This window comes from Lathamus discolor, chromosome Z (genome assembly GCF_037157495.1).
Source record: "Lathamus discolor isolate bLatDis1 chromosome Z, bLatDis1.hap1, whole genome shotgun sequence".
NCBI lineage: Eukaryota > Metazoa > Chordata > Aves > Psittaciformes > Psittacidae > Lathamus > Lathamus discolor.
Genome location: NC_088909.1, coordinates 37,129,997 through 37,152,419, shown reverse-complemented (window position 1 = coordinate 37,152,419; position 22,423 = coordinate 37,129,997). Strand labels below are relative to the sequence as shown.

The following is a 22,423-nucleotide window of genomic DNA, read 5'->3' as shown; positions in this document are numbered from 1 at the left end:
TACTCCAAGAGAAGAGGTAGAAAGTTCAGCCTAGAAAACTTTGAGCCTTCATCCTCACAACCACTATCGACCACCACCAGATGACAGTGCGCATGCTCAAGGAGGAGTGGCAGAGTTCAAGGACCCGTCCTCTTCTCAGAAATCTCTTGTGTATCTACTGACATAGATTTGTGACAAGCTGGGCAGTGAGCACACCTGTTCGGAGGAGCAACCCCCATGCGTCCAGCACTGAATAAACAAGTACCTAGTTAATAGTTACATTGACTACTGAGTTTATGATGTTTTTCTCAGCAGCATGATGATCTTAAAGGTCTTTTCCAACCCAGTTGATTCTATGACTCTATGGCTTGCATAATCATTCCAAGTTCCCTGTTAACTCTTCTCCCAGCCACGCCATCGCATTTGCTCCACTCTTCCCACAACACATTCTATTGCTTGTGGTTTCACTAGCACGGCGCTAAAGAACAGTTCGATTGCTTTCTGTAACCACCGAGCTTCCTGCCTGCAGCACAAAACGGCTGGAGCTCTTTAACCCGCCCAGCCACCTCGCCCTGCTGAGCAGCAGCACTCCGGGAACGCCGGGTACCCCACCACCTGCAGGCCCAGGCGTAGCAACTCCACGCACAGCCGCGACCTGGGGCGGGTCTTCCGCCGCGGCCGTAGGGGCGGGGCGGGCAGAGGCCGCTTAGCGGCGCTGCGGCGGAGGAGCGTTCGGAGGTTGTCTGCCGTGGAGATTGAGCTCACGGTAACGGGGCTCCTGCGGGTGTTGGCGACCCTGCCGCCGGCCAGGGCCCGTGGGCGGCTCTGGGCCGGCCTCTGCTGGAAGCTCCCGGGCACATACGAGGTTCCGGAGGAGAACCGGGCTGTGCGGCCTGCGCGGGGCTGCCGGGAGCCGTTACGAGGTTGTCGCCGGTCTGTGTCCCCTTGTGTGCGTTCCCGAGCCGCGACTGCTGCGTGCGGATCGGGCTTAGCGGCCGCCGCAGTTGTTCCGGTGGTCACGTGGGGCTGGGGGAGCCCCGCGGCCTGCGGAGGCCGGCCCCGCCGCCGTTGTTTTTCTCTGCCCTCGAAATACCCGAGAGTTGTTCCTTGGAGTGAGTGTTGCCTTGGTTGTGTGCGCAGTGAGGAACCCAGAACGTGTTTTTCGCGTTCAGAGAAGCTTCATTTCTGTAGCAAAATCCTTAAGCCTCTCCAAAACTGCTCTTGATTATTAGGATAACACTTCTTTGTGTTTGGAGATGTGTGGGACTGTGGTTTCCTTGGGAATAACAATGTCATGCTAATTACAAAAACTTTTGCTGTTGTGCCTGTACTTTTGGCGACGCTGTTGGTTATCTGTGTATCTTTAAACTTAACGCTGTCACCTAAATCCCTTTGCTCATAGTGGGTATGTTTTCAGGCATTTTTGGTTTTTTCTTTTTAACTTAGTTGATGCAATGACAGACTTTGAAAAGAACCTCCATCGGGACACAGTTTCCCAGCTGCATAATTTTGCTGCTGTTGGAGATGCAGCCAAACTGAAAACATTGCTCAGCGTTTATCCATCACTCATCAATGCAGCTGCAGATAATGGCTGGACAGCCCTGATGTATGGTGCCAGAAATGGACACCTTGAGGTCGTGCAGATTCTTCTTGCAGAAGGGTAAGCTGTTCAGTAGGTCCTGTTGAAGAGCTCTAACCTGAAGCCCTTTGCACCCACTTTAACTTGATCTCAGAAAAGTAAATTACCTGGCGTAGCAGAACTTTCAGGGTTCAAATTCAATATACTGTGTTTCTAACTGGATTCTAATGCCACAACACTTACATATTTGCTAAGAAACTTGTTAAGACCATCTCTAAAATTACTCCTTTGGCTTTCAAGCGTATATTATCTCTCCTCCCAGAGGCCAAAAGAACAAAGATTGTATCCTGTTCCAGCCACTGTAGAGAATAAATTTAGTATATTCAATTGTTCCACTTAAACTTTTTCTTTAAGCTTCATTTGCAATCCACCTGTATCTACATTACAGAGTGTTTGCTGACATACTGACAGCATACTTAAGTAGGGCCTTTACCAAAGTTAGTGATTGATGTGTTTCAGTTGTCTCTTATTTTTTGGCCAATTCACTTCCTCCTTCCTCCATGAGCCTGTTACATTATTTTCATCAGTCAGTATGACACCAAACATGTTCACTGCCTCTTAGAAACATTCTGTTATACTTGTCTATCTTCAGGTCAACTCTTGTAGTTCTGTTTTCAAAAGACACTCAGCAAAGAATGCTTAAGCATTCTCCTTGAGACCCCAAACAAGATTCTTCTGAAGCCTAAATGAAGTCAGGACCCAAATATTTCAGAAGGAGAACATTTCAAAATAAAGGGTGAAAGTCATATGGTGTGCTTCCACTGAGCTGTACATTAATCAAGCTCAGTCTGTTCCTTTCTTCACCCAAAAATCAGAGCCAAGCAAGTTAAGCTTATTTTCTGGTTATGTGTAATCTCAAACACAGTGTTTCACAGCCTTCAGTGATCATCCCATCCTTTTTGTTTTCAGTCCTACCGGAATGCTGTGCCCTCTGCTGGGGCCAGTCATGGAGCTTCAGGTGAACTGCTGTTTTGTGTTGTAATCAGTATGTTCCAGCATGTAGAGGAGTATCTCTGCCAAATTTTGTGGATTGAAATCCTCTGGATATTGAGCAGTCTTTTGAGATTTTGTGAGATTCATCAGTTTGGTAAACAGGATAACAGTTTTTTAAGTTATGCTGACACTAAAAGCGGGGTGAATATCTGCATGTAAGTGACCTTTTCAGGGCTATTCTGTTAGGCAATTCAGTATTGCTCCTGAGGTGATACTCTGGCCTCATTGGTCTCAGTTAATGCTTAATCATAATAATCATTTGGACAAATACTGTTGCCGGGTACATAAATGCGAATGTCTGTGCAGGTAGTATTGCATAACATTCCAGAAACTAATACAGGAAAGCTAGTCAACTTTATATATTCATGTTTGAGAAAACCTGAAGGAAATGTTTGTAGACTGCAAAAAATCTTCTTAGTGGTGTAAAAATTTCAGGCCAGTTTGTGGATGCTGAACAGCAGCCTGATCACCGTCTGCATATACATTAACAGATAGAAGGGGTAATAAAAATTCAGAACAAAATTTAGTGGCTGACAGATAGGAAATTAAGTAAGAAATTAGACAAGATTGTGCCTAGAGGAGACTTAATAATAAATGTGCAAAAGTAGTTTCATTAGCACCAAAACCTTGTAAATTAAGCTTTGAATGCTTTTCTGAGAGACACTCAAACACCTTCAGAAACTACTGAGGTTAATACAAAATCTCAAAACAGTCGTTCCTGTGGGACAACTAAATGTGCCTCAGTTTTAAAAACTGATGAGTCTGGCACCACATCTGCTGTGTAAATTGTAGTTTACAGTGAAATTTCTGTTTTACTTACCCACTTGACTTAAAATTGACAAAAAATAAAATTGCAGTAGACTTCCCAATCAACCCCAATCAGATTTTTTTTTTTTAATACAGAAATACATATTGTGAGGCAGTGTTTCCTCATCTGTGTCACTTTGAAGGCATTTTGGTAACAAATAGACCCCTTCAGGGACCAACATTGCAGTTGTAAAGGTGCTACTTCTCTCACTAAGGGGAGGCTGTATTTTTGATTCTTATTTAATGGTACATATTTTACTGTAAATGTTTTGAAGCCTTTTTCAGATGTTTCTTGGAAGTAATGCTAGTTAAACTGCTTTGTTTGTTTGTTTGTTTTATTTTGCTAACTTGTGATTATTCAGAAGAGACCTGTAGCCTGGCTTTCAAAGTCCAAAGGTCAAAATTTAAATGTCCAGAGAAGAGCAGCGAAGCTGGTGAAAGGTGTAGAGAACAAGCTTTACGAGGAGGGTCTGAGGGAGCTGGGGTTTTGTTTAGTATGGGAAAAGGAGGCTGACAGGAAACCCCATCGCTGAAAGGAGGTTATAGTGACGTGGGTGTTGGTCTCTTCTCCCAGGTAATAAATGGTAGGAAAAAGAGGAAATGGCCTTGTATTGTTCCAGGGGAGAGCAGATTGGATATTAGGAAAAATTTTGTCGCCAAAAGGGTTATTCAGCAGTGGAACAGGCTGCCCAGGGAAAAGGTTGTGTTACTATCCCTGGAGGTTTTTAAAAGATGTGTAGGTAGCACATAGTGACAGGATTTAGTGGTGGACTTCACAGTGTTAGGTTTGCAGCTGGTCTCAATGATCTTAAAGGTCTTTTCCAGCCTAGGTGATTGTATAAATCTATGATCTTGAGCTTTTTTTTTTTTTTTTTTTTTTTTTTTTATGATACAATGTATGGGATGTCAATTAATTCACAGCTGTTGTAGTACTGTACAAACCATGGTAAATGATAGTCTGGAGTGGATCAACACACTAGTGTCTTGCATTAGCAAAAGAAAATGATGTATGATTAGTCTTCATTACCATAATGCTAAGTATTTAGCCCTGGGATAGACAAACTGTCGGAAGTTCTTGCACCTTAATTAGTATCAGATGTATATGCTGTAATTAAGAATAATACAGCATCAGGTCTCAACATATTTATCTTGTTAACCACTGTTCTTTTCTTTTTCACTAGGTGTGACAGGACCATTGTTAATAAATCAAGGCAGACAGCTCTAGACATTGCTAAATTTTGGGGGTACAAGCACATAGCTAATCTGTTGGCTAATGTGAAGGGTGGGCAGAGGCCTACTTTTCTGTCAAATGAAGCAGAGGAATATGAAAATTATTTTGGGTTGACACTTCTGGACAGAAGGAGTGATAAAAGAACAGATACCAAGTGGCTAAGCAAAAAACAAAGCCATCCAACTACAGTGTACGTTCTCTTCTCAAATCTAAGTCCTTTGGTTACTTTGGGTGGGGGAACAGAGGGCTCTCAGCAGTCAAAAGTAAAGCTTTGCAGGCTACGCCACAAGGATGTGGAGCAGTACATGAACCAAACTGAAGATAGAACCTTGATTTTTCTGGGAGTTGAACTTCAGTTCCACATGAACCTGCTGACTGCTTGCAATGGAAGAATTCTGCGAGAGGATGAAGAGGATGGATTAGTTGCTTGGTTTGCTCTTAGCATAGATTCTGCTTCAGCTGAAGAATTTAAACAGAAGCATGAGGACTGTTACTTTCTTCACCCACCAATGCCAGCACTACTGCAGCTACCTGAAAGAGAAGCTGGTAAGATGCATAAAATGCAGCAGTTATCAAACATGTATTCAGAAAAATACACTTTGGAATGCACTGAGATAATAATGCAAGAACAAACCACTGCAAAGGAATCTGGTATTTTCAGTGGCTTTAGAAATATTGTAATTTTAAAAGCCTGGCAGTGGTTCTGTGAGTAATTTTGTATGTAAGAACTTGTGCAGTTGCAAAAGGATAATGCACAGGTGTTAGCAATGCCTTTGCATGGCAATGGCAAGTATTGGACCATAAAATCTGTTCCTGTTATGGTTTTATAGGTGCTACTATTTAAATATTGATACATGTGCATAAATGTTCTAAGAAAAAAAATCTACTGAGTTTTCATTACACAAAACAAAACTGAGCCATTAAGAAGAGTCCGTTGGACACTCGTCTGAGAAGGAAACAGCATGAGCAAGTGTTGGAAAGTCAGGATCCCAAAGTGAACTACTGTCATTATGGAGATGATGTTAACAGCTGCTGTTGTAACAAGTTTGCTTTTACAAGAGGATAAAGGGCAAGCTTGCACCTGGATTTTAAATGCAGCAGTGTATTATTATGTCAATACCTGTAGTAGCCCTGAAATGGTCATGTGGAAAAGGTGTGATATGTAATTGTGGCACTTTCCCCAGGTAAAGTAGCTTTTGTGAGAAACACAGCTTATTGATCCGGATGAATTAGTTTCTGAATGCATAATTTGGTCTATAGGTTTTGTAGTACTTTGTTCTATTGCACATGCTGTGCTACAAAGATCTGAATAACTTATATTGCTCAACAATTCAAGTCGTAGTCTTTCTTTGACTTTTATGTTAAACTTTACTACTTGCTTTTTCTGTACATTAAAAGCTTACATGAATTGGTCATTGATTTTGTCTTTTCAATATATTCTTTTGAAGGAGTAGTAGCCCAGGCTAGATCTGTTCTAGCATGGCACAGCCGCTACCGATTCTGCCCAACATGTGGGAGTGCAACCAAGACTGAAGAAGCAGGTTACAAGAAAACTTGTTTAAAAGAAGATTGTCCCAGTCTCCAAGGTGTTCACAACACATCATATCCAAGAGTTGGTGAGAATATTGTAGGATTTACGGAAGTGGCTTGTTTTCCTTTTAGTTACTTGAGCTGGTTGCTTCTGTTTCGGGTCTTAACACACGTCCTTCCCCAGAATACGTGTGTCTCAGCTCTATTCAGGATTAAGTTGTTCAGGCTTTTCTTTCTTACAGTAGTCTGTGACAAAGCATTCTTGTGACAATACCAGTCTTTATTGCAATGGAGTAATACCAGTTAGAAGTTCCAACAACATAAATGAAATATTAACAAAGGGTCACGTTTTAATTTTTTTCTCACCTGCTGCAAGCTGTTTGAGCTTGAAATAGTTCTATATCAAATTTGGCCCTGTATGAAATTTCTGATACAGTGCTCATTTTCCTGTAATGCCACTTCGACAATATTAGACATCTTCACTGCTTTTCATTATTCTCTGTCAGTCACAAACTGCCAGGCCTATTTCTGCTCAGAATATAAGCTTGTTTAGGCAGTCTTCTGTAGCTCCTTTTGTTCATCTGTTGCAAAGGGAGTGTACTATGTTATTGGTGGGGAGACAAGGAAGCTAAAAAAACCTTATCACTTTTTCCTGGATCTTTTGGTGATTTGAATCACCTTTCTTTTCCCTGCCTTTTCCTCTCTTTTGCAGTTGTAGTTCTAGATGTGTGTGTGTTATATTGCTGGATTTCATGTTTTCTTACATGCTGTAGATACATCTTTGTAGTAGTAAAACCAATTCTGTCATACTTTTCTGTCTTTTGGACTGTAGTGAAACTTGATAAATATTAGTGCCTGTTTCTTTACAGTCTCTAGCACAACAGACTTGGAGAGGAGTAGGTTTATATAGGAAAGACTGATGAACCAGCATTTTCTACTGATAACTCTCTGAAGAAAGTTTATGGATAGCAGTACCACATGATACACACTATGCTACGTGGCACATATGTTTGAGCAGGACAGAAGTCTTTCAAATTACTGTTTATAGTGATTGCTGGATCAAGCCTTTTCATACAGAAAATACTGGTGTTCTGAAAAAAAGCTAAAAAACCATGGAAAGCAATAGCTGAAGATAAAGTATGTAAAGGCAAAGGGAGATAGAAAAAACTAAACCCCAAAACACTGAAAAATTTAAGAGATAGGTAACAATAAAAAAGGGGAAAAGATGATAGATGAACAGTGTGCAGAAAGGCATGAGAAAAATAATTATACCAATAGAAGAAAATATTAAACAAGACTGAAAAAGATGCTTAAAATGACCAGAAGTGAGAAAGTATGTAAAATTGCCACATTAGCTGAGAGACTGGTAGCAAATGGTCAACAAATCTAAAATGGGAAGTTTATTCAGTGTTTACACTGTAACTGGAGTGTCTGGTGGTTCTTTGGTATTTCAGTCAAAAGTACATCATACCTGTGTGTGTACCAGTGGTGAAAGTAAACTGGTTTTGCTGCAGAAATTACTGCTATCTGGTGAATGCATAGCAAGGTTAATATTGCTGGTACTCATAAGAGATTGTGTGCTTTGGTTGCAGGTAATTAATGTCCTGCATTTTAAGCCTTGGCTAGTAAACTGCTTCTACTAAGCATAGGTGTTGCAAAAAAAACCTGAAATAAAGTAATATCTTACTCTGTGCTTCCATACAATTCTGATCTCAGTCACTTAAAGGTATCTTACTTGTATTTGCATGCATTGGTATTGAATAGGTTGAAATTTACTACTGCTCTCAATTCCTTCAAATGTTAAAATACGTTCCTTTCCTGGGCCTTACAGATCCTGTTGTAATAATGCAAGTCATCCATCCAGATGGCAACCACTGCCTTTTAGGTAGGCAGAAGAGGTTTCCCCCAGGAATGTTTACCTGTCTTGCTGGATTTGTAGAACCTGGTGAGTAATTTTATTTTCCCTTACCAAATACTTTTTCTCAGCTATCAGTATTGTCCATTGAAAATAATACAGAAATATGTTTCGTGGTATGTCAAATAAATATTTTTGCTACCTGTTAGTAGCCTGTCCTGTACTTCCCAGCAGCTGATTTATGAAAAAAAAAAAAAAGCAACTTAAGTAAATATAATTTTATGATACTTTCTCATTGCATTTTTAAGTAAAAAAGACATTTTAAAACATGTACAAGGTCTCTTTCTTGTGATATTTTGCAAGTATATGCTTACACATTAAGAGCCTCATGGATTACATGGGAGAAAAATAGAAATTTTATCACTTCAAAAGAAAAATAAAGAGATTCTTTGCTACCTGTGTTCAGGAATAATAGTTGGAATTAGCTGCAATTATTAGAAGCTGCAGAACAACTTGTAAAACATTTTATATTGGGAATACATCTTAATCACCAGTAAAACTAATGTATAACTATATTCAGTAATTGTATGCAGGTGAAATACAATGATAGCATGAGTAAGTTTATTCGTAGAATCATAGAATAGTTAGGGTTAGAAAGGACCTCAAGATAATCGAGTTCCAAACCCCCTGCCACGAGCAGGGACACCTCCCACTAAACCATCCCACCCAAGGCTTCGTCCAGCCTGGCCTTGAACACTGCCAGGGATGGAGCATTCACAACCTCCCTGGGCAGCCCGTTCCAGTGCCTCACCACCCTAACAGTAAAGTATTTCTTCTTTATATCCAATCTAAACATCCCCTGTTTAAGTTTTAACCCATTACCCCTTGTCCTTTCACTATAGTCCCTAATGAGCAGTCCATCCCTAGCATCCCTATAGCCCCCCTTCAGGTACTGGAAGGCTGCTATGAGGTCTCCACGCAGCCTTCTCTTCTCCAGGCTGAACAGCCCCAACTTTCTCAGCCTATCTTCATAAGAGAGGTGCTCCAGTACCCGATCATCCCCATGGCCCTCCTCTGGACATGTTCCATGTCCTTTTTATGTTGAGGACACCAGAACTGCACACAATACTCCAAGGGAGGTCCCACGAGAGCAGAGTAGAGGAGCAGGATCACCTCCTTTGCCCTGCTGGTCACACTCCTTTTGATGCAGCCCAAGATACAGTTGTCTTTCTGGGCTGTGAGCGCACACTGAAGCCGGCTCATGTTCGTTTTCTCATCGACCAGCACCTCGAAGTCCTTCTCTGCAGAGCCGCTCTGAATCTCTTCTTTGCTTAATCTGTAGCTGTGTCTAGGATTGCTCTGACCCAGGTGTAGGACCTTGCACTTGTCGTGGTTGAACTTCATAAGGTTGGCATCAGCCCACCTCACAAGCGTGTCAAGGTCCCTCTGGATGGCATCCCTTCCCTCCAGCATATCAACTGAACCACACAGCTTGGTGTCATCAGCAACCACTTGCTGAGGGCGCACTCAATCCCACTGTCCATGTCAGTGACAAAGATGTTGAGCAAGACCCGTCTTAACACCAGTTCCTGAGGGACGCCACTTATTACTGGTCTCCAGCCTGACGCTGAGCCATTGACCACAATGCTTTGCATACAGCCATCCAGCCAGTTCTTTATCCACTGAGTGATCCCTCCATCAAATTGATGTCTCTCCAATTTAGAGACAAGGATGTCGTGGGAGAGTGTCAAACACTTTGCACAAGTCCAGGTAGATGACATCAACTGCCCTACCCCTGTCCATCAGTTCTGTAGCCCCATCATAGAAGGCCACCAAATTGGTCAGGCAGGATTTCCCCTTAGTGAAGCCGTGCTGGCTGTCACCAACCACCTTGTTGTTTTTCGTGTGCCTTAGCATGCCTCCCAGGAGAATGTGCTCCAAGAGTTTGCCAGGCACAGAGGTGAGACTGACTGGTCTGTAATTCCCCGGGTCTTCCATTTTCCCCTTCTTATAAATGGTGGTTATATTTCCCTTTTTCCAGTCATCAGGAGCTTCACCTGACTGCCATGATTTTTCAGATATGATGGCCAGTGGCCTAGCAACTTCATTTGCCAGCTCCTTCAGGACCCACGGGTGGATTTCATCAGGTCCCATGGACTTGTGCACGTTCAGGTTCCTAAGATGGTCTCGAACCAGATCCTCTCCTACAGTGGGCCTAGGGTCTTCATTCTCACAGTCCCTGCATCTGCCTTTCAAGACTATTCAAGTATCATTTTAAAAGTCAAGATACTCATTCCTTCACTGCTTGCTTTCTTCTGCTGGCCTTATTTCTGATACTGAATTCAAGCACATGAACTGAAATTTAAGATCTCAGCAACAGCTTCTAATCAGCTGAACACAGCTGAACTAAAACCTCGTTCTCTGATGCATGGGCTGTCTGCTTTAATGAGTCTGTAATTAGTGGTTACAGTACAGTACAGGTATGCATATGCCTATTACTGTCAATACTCCACATACACATCTAGCATTTTTCTCTGAATATGGAAGTAAAGCTTTCCATTGCAGTTTAAGTTTGGAGAATTGTGTGTATTTATTAAGACAATGAAGAATGAGTCAGGCAAAATGAATAATAAAAAGCAAAATGTTTGCTAGTCTTCTTGTGCCTCTGTTTTCTTACTATTGTAATTTAAAACACTGATTTTCAAGTTGTAGAACATGCTGTTGCAATCGCACTGAAAATATAAAAATTAACACAGTGCTATTCATAAATGAACAGATCAGCATTTCAAAAGTTGTTAAAGGAACAATGTATTTCCTACCCGATTTTTGACAATTTAGGTGTGGTAATAGTAGTTTGCGCATATGATAACTTGTCAAATCAGGAAATAAATATTATGCTGGAGGAATTATCATACTTTATTTTCAAAGTTCCATTTTGCTTTGGTGGCTTGTTTTAGTTTACCAGACTTCTGTATCTTGTGCTTAAGGTCTGTTCTCTGATCTGTGAACTAGATCTCTATAGGTAATTGTCTTGGGCATTTTCAAATCTTTTGAGTCAGTTCAAAGCACAGAATGTAGTCCTTGCTTGGAGTATTTTCATCAGCTTCTTGTTCTTTGCCCTTTTTGATTAGGTGAAACAATAGAAGATGCTGTCCGAAGAGAAGTAGAAGAGGAGGCTGGAGTCAAAATTGGCCATGTTCAGTATGTCTCTTGTCAGCCATGGCCAATGCCCTCCTCCTTAATGATTGGCTGCTTAGCTGTTGCAGTTTCTACAGAAATTAAAGTTGACAAGAATGAAATAGAGGATGCCCGCTGGTTCACTAGAGAACAGGTAAAGTTCAATTTAATTTCCTTCTTGTATCGATTACTGTGTGGCTGTATAGGTTCTGGCATACAATAGATACTTGGGTTTTTTTCAGCAAGTTGAATAAGCATGTATACTCTCCATTTTACCAGTCTACAATTGGATTATTTTGTAATTGTAGATTACACACAACAAAGGCAGATATTCATGGGAATTTCTAAGTCACTTTTCATTTTGGCAGTAGTATTTAATAGCATTCATCATCTTGAGTTTGTCCAAACAAGCATGCCATGAGATGTGCTGTGAGGAGGGAGGTTTAGGTAAAAACTCTGGGAATTCATTAGTTTGAACATCTTTTTCCATTCAGTACATTAATACACTGGCGTTGAACTCTGAGGTATTCTTAGTTTGAATACTCTTTGTATGAAAACAGAATTTACTCAGCATTAGTAGGAAATTCTACATTTAGCTGTTTTGAGTACTTAAAGTATAGTCAAATTAAAGAGAGGAAAGGAAGTCTTTCACAGAAAGAGAGACTTAAATTCATGAGTGGAAAAAGGACAGATTGCTTAGACAAATAGTCTTCATAGGTTTTTCCACAGGCTACTTGAGAGCTCAACTTTTAACACTGTACTTCTGTCTAGCAGTTGCAAGTGTTTTAGCTCTGTAAGTCAGCCTAAAGGCAAAGTTAGTTAACTATAATCTCAAGTGTATTCCTGACACCACTGAGAGCATTATTTTAAATTAGTATCAGTTGTGAATACAGACAGTCACATACAGGTTGGTCTAGAGTTGGAAATAAATGTACTTCAGAAATGTATTAAACTGAAACGGCTGAAAGCGTACTTGCATGTTGCTTGTGAGTGCTTCAGAAAATGAACAACACATTTATTTCTGCACTACATGTTGGGAAATAAAAAAAAAAATAAAAAAGAGTAATTTGTGGAATAGTGTAGAGCACCATCTCGTGGTCCTTACCATAAAAAGGCTTCACACAAACCTTAAATATTTTACTAACAGTCAATCTCTGGAATTGTATTAGAAAGAAGGTTTCCTTTGGGGCCCTTTTGAGCTCAAAAATGTCAGCATTCACACATAATCCTCTGTGTGTTTTTTCTCTGCATCTGTCTTGGAGAATATGGTAGTGGCTCTTTACTAGCTATAGTAACGATAGACAGATTGATTATTAGAGTATTCCTGCATTCATAAAATGGTAGATTCTGTGTACTTTGTAATACTGTCTTCTAAAAAAAAATCTGTCTTTATTGCAGGTCATGGAAGTTCTTGTCAAAGGAAACCAGCGGTCATTCTTTGTACCACCAAGTCAAGCTATTGCGCACCAGTTGATAAAACACTGGATTGGAATGAATGCTAATCTTTAGTTCTAATAGGTGATTTATTGCTGTTATGCTCTGAATGTTTGATTTGGCCTTTTCTGTCCCCCACTGGAATGAGTCACGGCATTACAAAAAGGCCTGACTTTGCCTTCTGTTTGAACACTATTTACGTCCTCTTAATTGTTTCATTCTCATTTTTTCCTATCCTTTCTTTAAATTCTGCCTGGCACAAAAATCAACATTCAGTGCTGAAAGTCATATCAACTACGGTTATTTTTAAGCTAATGGCATACTTAAATGGGGAATATGTAGTACTTTATATCTTTTATGTTAGTAACCCTTTAAGAGTATTTGTTTACTCCCCCTGTTTGATTTAGCCTGCACTTACCCAGTTGTACATCAGCCTGAATTTAAAGGTGTAACACAGTATTCTGTTTATGAAAAAGATAGTGGAGAACCTTCTTCAAAAGCCTAAATATTAGGTATTTTTATAAGAGAATAATGTGCTTACTGACGCTAAGCACTGAATTATTTCATTCTCTAATAATTGGAAATGTAAGAGTAGTGGAGGACAAAAGTAGATTATTTTGAAATATTATGAATTGTTTAATTAATGTGCAGAGTTCTTTCATGGAAATGAAGACACTAAGATTGTTACTACTGTTAGGAATTTTGCAGTTGAAGTATATTAACCCCAGCTCTAAGAAAGCAGCATAGAAATTAAAATATTTACTTATTTATATTTAATACTACAGTTCAGATTTGTGCCTTAATTTATTGTGTTATCAAATGTTAATATTCTTTCAAAATGGAAGGTTCTAAAAGTATATTATTAGTGTTGTTATGTAATGGTTCACTAGTCTGTGATTTTGCATTCATTGCGGCAATAAAATGCAAATGAATGAAAGGAAATACAGTGATAGTTGTAAATATTACGATAATTGGTGTATTCAGAGTAATTTGAATATTTTTTAAACAGTGACTGATGTCAGATTTGTTTCAGAATGCTCTGCAAACTGGAATCAGTAAAAAAATTTACAAATCCTAATGGTTCTTTTTTTTCCATACAGTGTCATACTGTATTCAGCAGCTTTGCTTTTTTTTTTTTTTTTTTTTAAGGCAGTGTGTATCAAACTGTAAAGCAAGAAGCATTTCTGACAGATTTGGAACAGTTGACAAATCGTTACATGTTTGATCCTCTCTCTTGTTTCGTCTGTACCTACAGGTGAAGAAAATCAGGTTGTCTGTTGAGCCATCTGGAAATGAGACGGAAGCAATATATTGCTTCCCTTAAAAATTGCTTTTAAGGGGAAGCATGACAAGCTTCTAGTGGAACTGCATGTTATCAGTGGAATTAATCTTTTAAAAATCTGTGGGACTGAAGGAAGCCTTGTTGCAGTTGTTTATACAAGTAAAGGATAACGCATGTAAACAGTGATGGAAGCTAAGGAATGGAAGGAATTTTTAGCTAGTACTGTAGAATTATGTACATTAAGAAAGATTAACAAGGAAGGGATGAGTATAAGATGGATGAGGGAAGATAAAGAGCAAGCATAGGTAGCATAAAGTATTTATGATATTGAGGTACTGAAAAATAAATGTAGAAGACCTATGCTAATATTAATTTTTCATGTAGGAAATTATAGTGGGTTCTCTTAACTGTGTAACTCAGTATCCATAACCCATACTGATACTAAGAATCAAGCTATTTTTTAATTTTTTAATTGAGAATCTGTATAAACAATATATTTCTGCAATTACAGTGCTAATAAATAATTTGAAAAAATTCAGTTTACTTCATGGAAAAAAGTAGAAAAAAAGGTAGTTTGAAAAAGAAAACAATTCCATAATCTCTGTTTGAAAGCAGTATTTTACTGATATTTCAGCTCTAATAACATTTAGTGTTGCAACAATTTTTAATGTATATACATTTTTAAAACCTACACAAACAGTCCTTTTCAAGCTTTCTTTACTTTTTTCCCCTCCCAATAGATGAACCATTCACAGAGTACATGACAAATGCCCTTTGTTTAAAAAAAGTAATTTTATAATTTTAATCTCTTATTTAAAGTGAAACTTTTCCTGTCTTTTTATTGCTTAATTTGGCCTGTTTGTAGGTTATGGGATTGAGTTGTAGTTTGAAAATACCTATGCATAGAAGTTTTCTGGAGGATAATTATTGTTTGCAGATTACATATGAAAACCTACGTGAAGAGCTAAATGCTGTAGTTATTTAGCAGCTAGAGCAATTTAGAAAATAACCAAATTAAATTTAGCAACAGTTAAACAGAGTGTAGCAGTTCTAGCTGGAATATGGTTACAGCAACAGCTCCATAAGATTTTCTGTTATTTACTTTCTCCAGAAGGCTGCAGATTTGCAGTATTCCTTAAACCCTAAAAAATACAGAGGGTTTGTTCACACTGTCTAATAATGGTCTCACTGTCTTCTCTCTTGCTTATATACTGGTGCCAGAACAAAAAGAATACTCATTACCTATAAATGGACAAGGCAGAAAATTCTGGGGATGCCTTTTCTCCTAATTTGCCTGTACACTACAGAGAATTAACTTCACTATATAATTTGTAAATATGTATTTTACCTGGTTTTAAAATTATAATAATTTACAAATAGGAAAAATAGTAATAAAAGATTAGGTGTTTAAGCACAAACCAGAACAGATAGCACTAACCAAGCTGAAAGCTCATGTGATAGCACGAGCTTACATATTATGTAAGTACATACAGAATCATATATTGGTTAGGGTTGGAAAGGACCTTAAGATCATCATCTAGTTCCAAACCCCTGGCATGGGCAGGGACACCTCACACTAGACAATGCCACCCAAGGCTCCATCGAGCCTCACCTTGAACGCTGCCAGGGATGGAGTATTCACAACTTCTTTGGGCAACCAATTTCAGTGCCTCACCACCCTCACGGTGAAGAACTTCTTCCTTATATCTAACCTAAACTTCCCCTGTTTAACCAATTACCCCTTGTCCTATCACTACAGTCCCTAATGAATAGTCCCTCCCCAGCATCCCTAAAGCTCTGCTTCAGATACAGGAAGGCTGCTCTGAGGTCTACACACAGCTTCTCCAGGCTGAACAGCCCCAAGTTTCTCAGTCTGTCCTTACACGCCAGGTGCTCCAGCCCCCTGCTCATCCTTGTGGCCTACTCTGGACTTGCTCCAGCACCTCCACATCCTTCTTACATGTTTTTAACATACCATGTAAACACAATACCATTTGTGATAATTTTATAAACTTTGCATTGTCCCTGTAAGCATACTACTTTCATCTTATTTTTCATATTGGATACGTGTAAACTTTTGAAAAATAACATCATTCCAGTGTTGATACTATAATTAAAATTACATTTTGTGGTTTGTGTAGGAATATTGCCAAGTTGGTAAATGATTACCATGAATTCTATAGCATGTGAAGGAAAAAGGGGTGGATGTCAGTGGGCTAATTAAAGGTAGACCAGTCATGATGCTTCATGGAATTAAATATACTAATCCGATTCTGAGCTTAGGAGACAGAAATAGAAAAAGAAGTGGAGCAACACTGTGAACAACATTGGTCCCTCTTTTATCTTTACTTTTAGTTAGGTAATCTGGTTAGGACTTTTCAGACAAAGCTGATATTTTATAAAGCCCCAGTAAGTTGAGTTATTTTTCTTCTCTGCTTTAGGTGTTAAATAACTATTAGTCCTTTATTGCTTCAGTGATTGGAATGATATGTATTTACAGCATATCATTGCTGGCTGGGGTTGAGAGTACAGAAGCGAGTAAGTCCAAAGGAAAAAAATATTTGAACTTGTTATCCTATTAAGCCTTAGCAAGACAGTGAGGCCATCCTTTGTGAGCTTAGAAAAGCAAAGTATTCACAGAGAGGCCATAAGAGCAAACACGTATCTGAGGAAAATTAATACTTGCTCGTAGTAACAGTAAGTACAAACTTTTTTTTATTTAATGATATACTGTCAGGTAGCATTCTATACTTGCTGATTGATGGAATTCAGCTTTTACAAAAGAGGATTTCTGCAGGTTTCTTACAGAGATACAGTTTAAAGAATTACAGTTCAGTACGTAGTTTAGTTTTCTGAATAGAGAAGAATGATAGTTTCCTAAGCAGAAGGGATTTCTAAGATGGATTTTTGATTCCTAAGACTGTGTCTATCTTCTCATTTTAGCATATAGGAATTTAAAGTGTAGTAGAATAAAATTTTAGAAGTTGAAAGCCTACCTGAATGAACTTCAGTTTATTTGTGTTGTCCTCCTGCATTGCCATCCTGCATTGTCGTCCTGCATCTGATAGAGATGCTTACAAACTCAGTCTGCAGCACTTAAACAAGTGTTGGTAGTAGGTTTTTTCCCTACCTTTTCATCATCCTGCACAATAAACTGCCTTTGATAAAGTTTTTTGTTAAAAGTTCCTCTTTAAGGAGAGAGACATTCTAACAATGGAGCTCTCTCAGGTCAGTGAAGACATAGACATCTTTCAACATACTTCCTAAAACTAAAAAAGAGCCTGTGATATAATAAACATACAATTTTTTGTCATTCCAAACCCAAATTACTCCTAATTCCTGCAGTATAAATTGTGTATTTTCTAGAGAAAATGACCCTGCATGAAAACTGCATATTCAGAAAATATGGTATGAAAGATTCTGCATTTAGATGCCAGAAATCAAATCAAAGAAGCTAGGATAGGCTTTTTTTTCTGCCCTTACTTACCACATTCTATGAGGAATTAAGATTTTTGTCACTTAATTGTGATTTGTAGTCATAGATATTAAAATAAAAACTACATTATTTTCAAAGAAAATTGTTAAGAGTACAGTTATTGAGCAAGTTTTAGTGAGCTGAATTTCAAGTATAATCAAATATTTTTGCATTTACATTATTATGATAGATGAATAATTCTGAAGCTCAAAAAAGTTAATTAATTCAGTTCGAAAAACAGTTGTACTTTATTGACAGAAACATAACATCTTTGACTACAGAACTATACTTCATTACTGGAAATGTTATACTGAGCTTTCTACTAATTTCATGACCAATTGCCACATCACATCTGAAGGACATTTTTGGTATTGACAAATCCTGAATTTCATGCCAAAACAGAAACAAAAGTGAATAAAATTCGACATAGCACACTAAATGCCAGAATGACAAACTCATGGAGAAGAAAAGGGCTAATCCAGCTATCATTCAAATTAGCAGTTTTCATTTGGTCTCAAAAGAGGGGTTGCAGAGGTCCAACAGTGCAAACAAAAGTGGCAGTTGATGGGAATTTTTTTTTAATATATTTTCAGTAATTCTGCTGAAAACAAAATTATATTCTCCAGTATTAACAGAACTATAACACCCAATAACATGTGTTGTCTATACCTGTTTCTAAAATTATGTTTTTACATGCATAATAATAAATTCATGAGCATTCATTGCATTAAACCGATAGCACTGGAAAAATCTGAGCAGTATGTTGAAATATTCATTATACACTACTTGTGTTAAAATCACATGATCTGCATGAACCATTTACAGTACAGAGGCTACCTAATGGTTTTCCATGTCATTGCAGTGAAAAACAGTGTATGTCTTTCAGTGAGGGTAGAAATGAAGAATGTTGATGCAGAAATGAGATACCTCCAAAACATGAAATAAATGCTTATTCTTATTAATACACTCTTTCTTGTTGTGCCAAAACCTCAATTAAACAGACATCAAGGTTAGCTTAGTAAGTAGGCAGAAGTTTCGTAATAAAATTAGGTTTAAATATGGTTTTGCAGAATTTTAAGAACTAATAGCTGAACCTGACTTGGCTTTTTCCTAAAATGGCATAAATGCTTGTTCATATACAGCCCATGATAGCTGAACTATTTTTTACTATGAATTTCTTGTTACTTGCATTTTCAGTTGTCAGTTCAAGTAATTTTTAAAGCTTTTGTTACTTTATTAGCCTTACAGATGAAAAGCATCCTTCCTGCAGGGAGGTATCTTTAACATAATGGTGAGAATAGTATACCCAGTATTCATTTAAAAAAGATTGGTGAAAACCTATATAACACTTTGGTGTCACTGGTTGTCTATAGAAGAGTCCAAAATAATGCAAAAGATCGTTACATGGGGTTTGGAATTCCTGAATATGCTTATCTATGTCATAAGTGATGTTCTAAGTTGCTTAGACAGTAACCTTCCTTGAGAATCAGAAATATTATTCACTGGTGTTTGCTATCTTTTCATGATCTGAAAAAGCAAGATCCTGATTCAGTGTGCTCATTAAAAGTCCCCCAGCACATTTCATGGAAAAAAGAGGTTGATCACTGAGTCCTAATACAATAGCTGTTGTAGATTCATTTCACTTATCCATTCTTTCTAAGTGTTTCATTTGAATATGCTCTTCTTACAGCTAACTGGATACTGCCAGATAATTACTGAATTCTGTTCTAATGGAAGCTGATGCATTGCAGCTGTATAAATCATGTTTTAATTACTTTTGTAAAATGCTTTAGAGTACTGTTACAGCCCCTGTAAGTGGTTGCCTTGTTTGTTTGTTCTGCACATTTTGCAAAAATATTTTTGAAGATCGGTCTTTTCTGGAAAATATATAGATGAAACTATAAACAAATGAAAATAAGATACCTACCAGCTGAGGCAGCAAGTAAGAAATACTATAAAGACAGGCATTTTGATAATCCATCACTTTTTTTGCATGTGTTTGGCATGAAATACATTCTTTGGCAACAGTACTGCAGAAATGGTTCAGAAATTATTCAAATAAGGTAATAGTGGGAGCTTTATAAAGAGATTTGGAGCATCATTATAGAAAAAAAGGCAAAAAACAGAAGGTACTTGAGTAAAATGTACTTGAGGTAAATAAGAGGTAAATCAATGACGAACGCTTTTTGCCTATTTTGTATGGAACCAACAGGCTCTCATGCACAAATCGTTCTAGTGATGTTTAACTTGAGAAATAAAGCAAAAATCAGTTATTACATAGTATTGTAGAATATGGGTGGAATAGAATATTGAGAAAAAACAAGAAGAGACACAATAGAAGTCAATGAGAACAAATTTGATATAAAGATATCTAGGGCAACGTGGACAAAAGCAGGATTCTGTACCTACAGACGGGAAATTAATAAGAAGGGTTTGGCGTGTTCTGTGACGTCATTCTTCTTTTGGTCAAGCCCAAAGTGTGGTGATGAATGATGTCACATCTAGTTGGCGACTAGTCACTAGTAGTGTTCCCCAGGGCCTAGTGGTTGGGCAAGTCTTGTTTAATATCTTTATTGATGATCTGGATGAGGGAATCAGCTGCACCCTCAGTAAATTTGCAGACCAAGTTTGGTGGGAGTGTTGATCTGCTGGAGGGTAGGAAGGCTCTGCAGAGGGATCTGGACAGGCTGCATCAATAGGACAAGAAGAAACAGCCTCAAGCTGTGCCAGGTGAGGTTTAGATTGGATAGGAGAGAAAATTTCTTCACCAAGAGGGTGGTCAGGCATTGGAACAGGCTGGCCAGAGCAGTGGTGGAATCACCATCCCCTGGAAGTGTTCAAAACTCACGTAGACAAGGCCCTCAGTGACATGCCTTCTACAGCGTAGGAGATTGAAATTTTAAGAAAGACAATTACCATCTGAAAGAGAAATTAATATTATCCTGAAAGAATACTAAATGTTTTGCAAATGTATTGTGTCACCACACCATTCTAATTCAATATTATTCAATATTATTAAATATTTCCTCCATATTTTCCATTCCCTTTTTTTTTTATTTATTTATTTTTATTTCTGCCAGTGTCTCATCATTATTGTACAGGTTCTCTGAACATGCGTGTTTGGAAAACTTAAGAAAATCACATAAAATTATAGAAATACATAAAAGCGAAGAAAAATAACTCCCGTGTTTTCAATTTTACCTCCAAACAGCATTTTTCAAGGCAACTTTTCATGCCCACCAAGGTGATCTTAGAGTCATACGTTACAAAGCTTGTCATCACCTGCATTATCCTGAATGGAATACTATTACAGATGCTATTCATGGTGAAAATGAACACGTTCTGGACAGAGCTTTAGCTGTGTTTATGGTGGAGTGTGATCTTTCACTCAAAATAAAGAAGCTATTATTCTGAGCTAACCCAAACACTGCTGATTGTTGTAAGAATAACCTGTCACATAGAGCACCATGTCATTGAATGTTGCCTTCCATACAGTGAACTGCGGAGTGCCTCTATTCTTATTTAAACTAATTGGACTAATGTTCATCTAGTGTCCAGCAGTGGACAGAACTGTCCCTAATGCAGGGTCTTGCACAGCTGTCCTGATGCATGCAACTAATCCTTACTCAGGTCAATGGGTCTGCTCATGTGACTAGGATTAAAGATGATGAGATTGCTAATTCTGTTAGTGCATCTCAACTGTAGGACCAACAAAGCAATAACTGGCAAAGACATGCAAGAAAAGCGCACAGAAAAGGTAACTGAAAAGCAGAGAACTGGTGTCTCTTCTTATGTGGTTAATCTTAGGGGAGAAAGCATAAATAACATACGGAAATGTAGAAGGGACAACAAAGCTATTTGCATGATAAAGGTTCTTTCCAATGTTCACTTGAAAATTACTTTAAGATATCAACAATTTAACACACTGCATGTACAACTAAAATCACACCTATACAAATACGAAACTTAACATCTGAGAGATTTAATCACAACTAAACAGTGCAATCATTCTAAATTATTATTTTGATCTACTTACAACCAGTTACAGAAATAATTAAAGAAAAATACCCAAAATAAAACAGCTTAATCAACCTGTTCGCTTAGGTTTTACATCTTTGACCACATAGCAAAATCTGTAATCCTACCATTGTGAGCAGCTTTGACCTGTGGCTGGCTTTACTGATGGTTTCACAGCTGCATGCTCAATTTTTAGAAGTATAAAGTTTTAGAAGGTACTAGATCATTTCCCACAATCCTGTCGTGCAGAGAACCAATGGCTTATTTACCTTCAGTACTTTCAGGTTGGCCCATGTCACTGAGTGCTATTTCAATAACAGTAAAACTGTTAACTCTCTTAGATCTAGAATTTATTCTGCAAAATTTTATTATGTTTTGCCATCACAAAACCTGGCAAAACATGTATTACAGCTATGAGGAGAAACTTCAGTGAATATGATCTTCCTTTGCACTGATTTGCGATATGTCATTCCTGTTATTTTTCTGTGAAAATGGACCTCAAACATATTATGTACTAAATAGATTGCTACCATGTAAGGTGTGTTCGGCGTTCAGTAAAATTCAGATTTTCTTTACAGTAAAAAGTAATCTATAGTGCATACAGTTATACCATTGTCAAACATGAAGAGTCTAGAGTAAAATAGGCAGTTCCCAATGATGTCTTAGCAGTTCAAATACTTCTGATTTCAAACTATGCGAGTTACCTATTCCAACATCATTAAGAATACAATAGAAAATGTTTGGATTAAATAAATAGAAGCAAATACTAACACATTGACTTATTTTAAAAAGTTGACTATTTTCATAACATTTCAATACTGTAAATAAAATAAATAAATAAAGACAGTTGTAAGGTTTGGTCTGTTTTTCAATGAAATATCAATTCCAGGAAATGCTACCAATTCTGACTGGTTAAATAGCCTCTACATAGTAACCCTGCTGCATGGGATACAGATCTCTTTCATTACTATCATGCCATCAGTCAGTATTCAGCCCCATTGCAA

General features: G+C 38.1%; 1 protein-coding gene across 7 annotated transcripts; it reads left to right on the top strand.

Moving 5' to 3' along the window:
* Window positions 1-669: 669 nt before the first annotated feature.
* Window positions 670-20,435, top strand: NUDT12 (nudix hydrolase 12). 7 transcript variants are annotated; one of them, XM_065661863.1, is made up of 8 exons: window positions 820-902; window positions 1,426-1,639; window positions 4,600-5,195; window positions 6,098-6,265; window positions 8,011-8,124; window positions 11,166-11,365; window positions 12,610-12,729; window positions 13,901-20,435. In XM_065661863.1, the coding sequence occupies exons 2-7, from the start codon at window positions 1,434-1,436 to the stop codon at window positions 12,718-12,720; spliced, it is 1,395 nt and encodes a 464-aa protein (XP_065517935.1). In that variant the 5' UTR covers window positions 820-902; window positions 1,426-1,433; the 3' UTR covers window positions 12,721-12,729; window positions 13,901-20,435. The 7 variants fall into 7 exon arrangements, with proteins under 7 accessions (XP_065517934.1, XP_065517940.1, XP_065517935.1 ...); XM_065661865.1 differs by lacking the exon at window positions 13,901-20,435 and adding an exon at window positions 13,795-13,891; XM_065661862.1 differs by lacking the exons at window positions 820-902; window positions 13,901-20,435 and adding an exon at window positions 670-745 and having other exon boundaries at window positions 12,610-13,723.
* The last annotated feature ends 1,988 nt before the right edge of the window (window positions 20,436-22,423 follow it).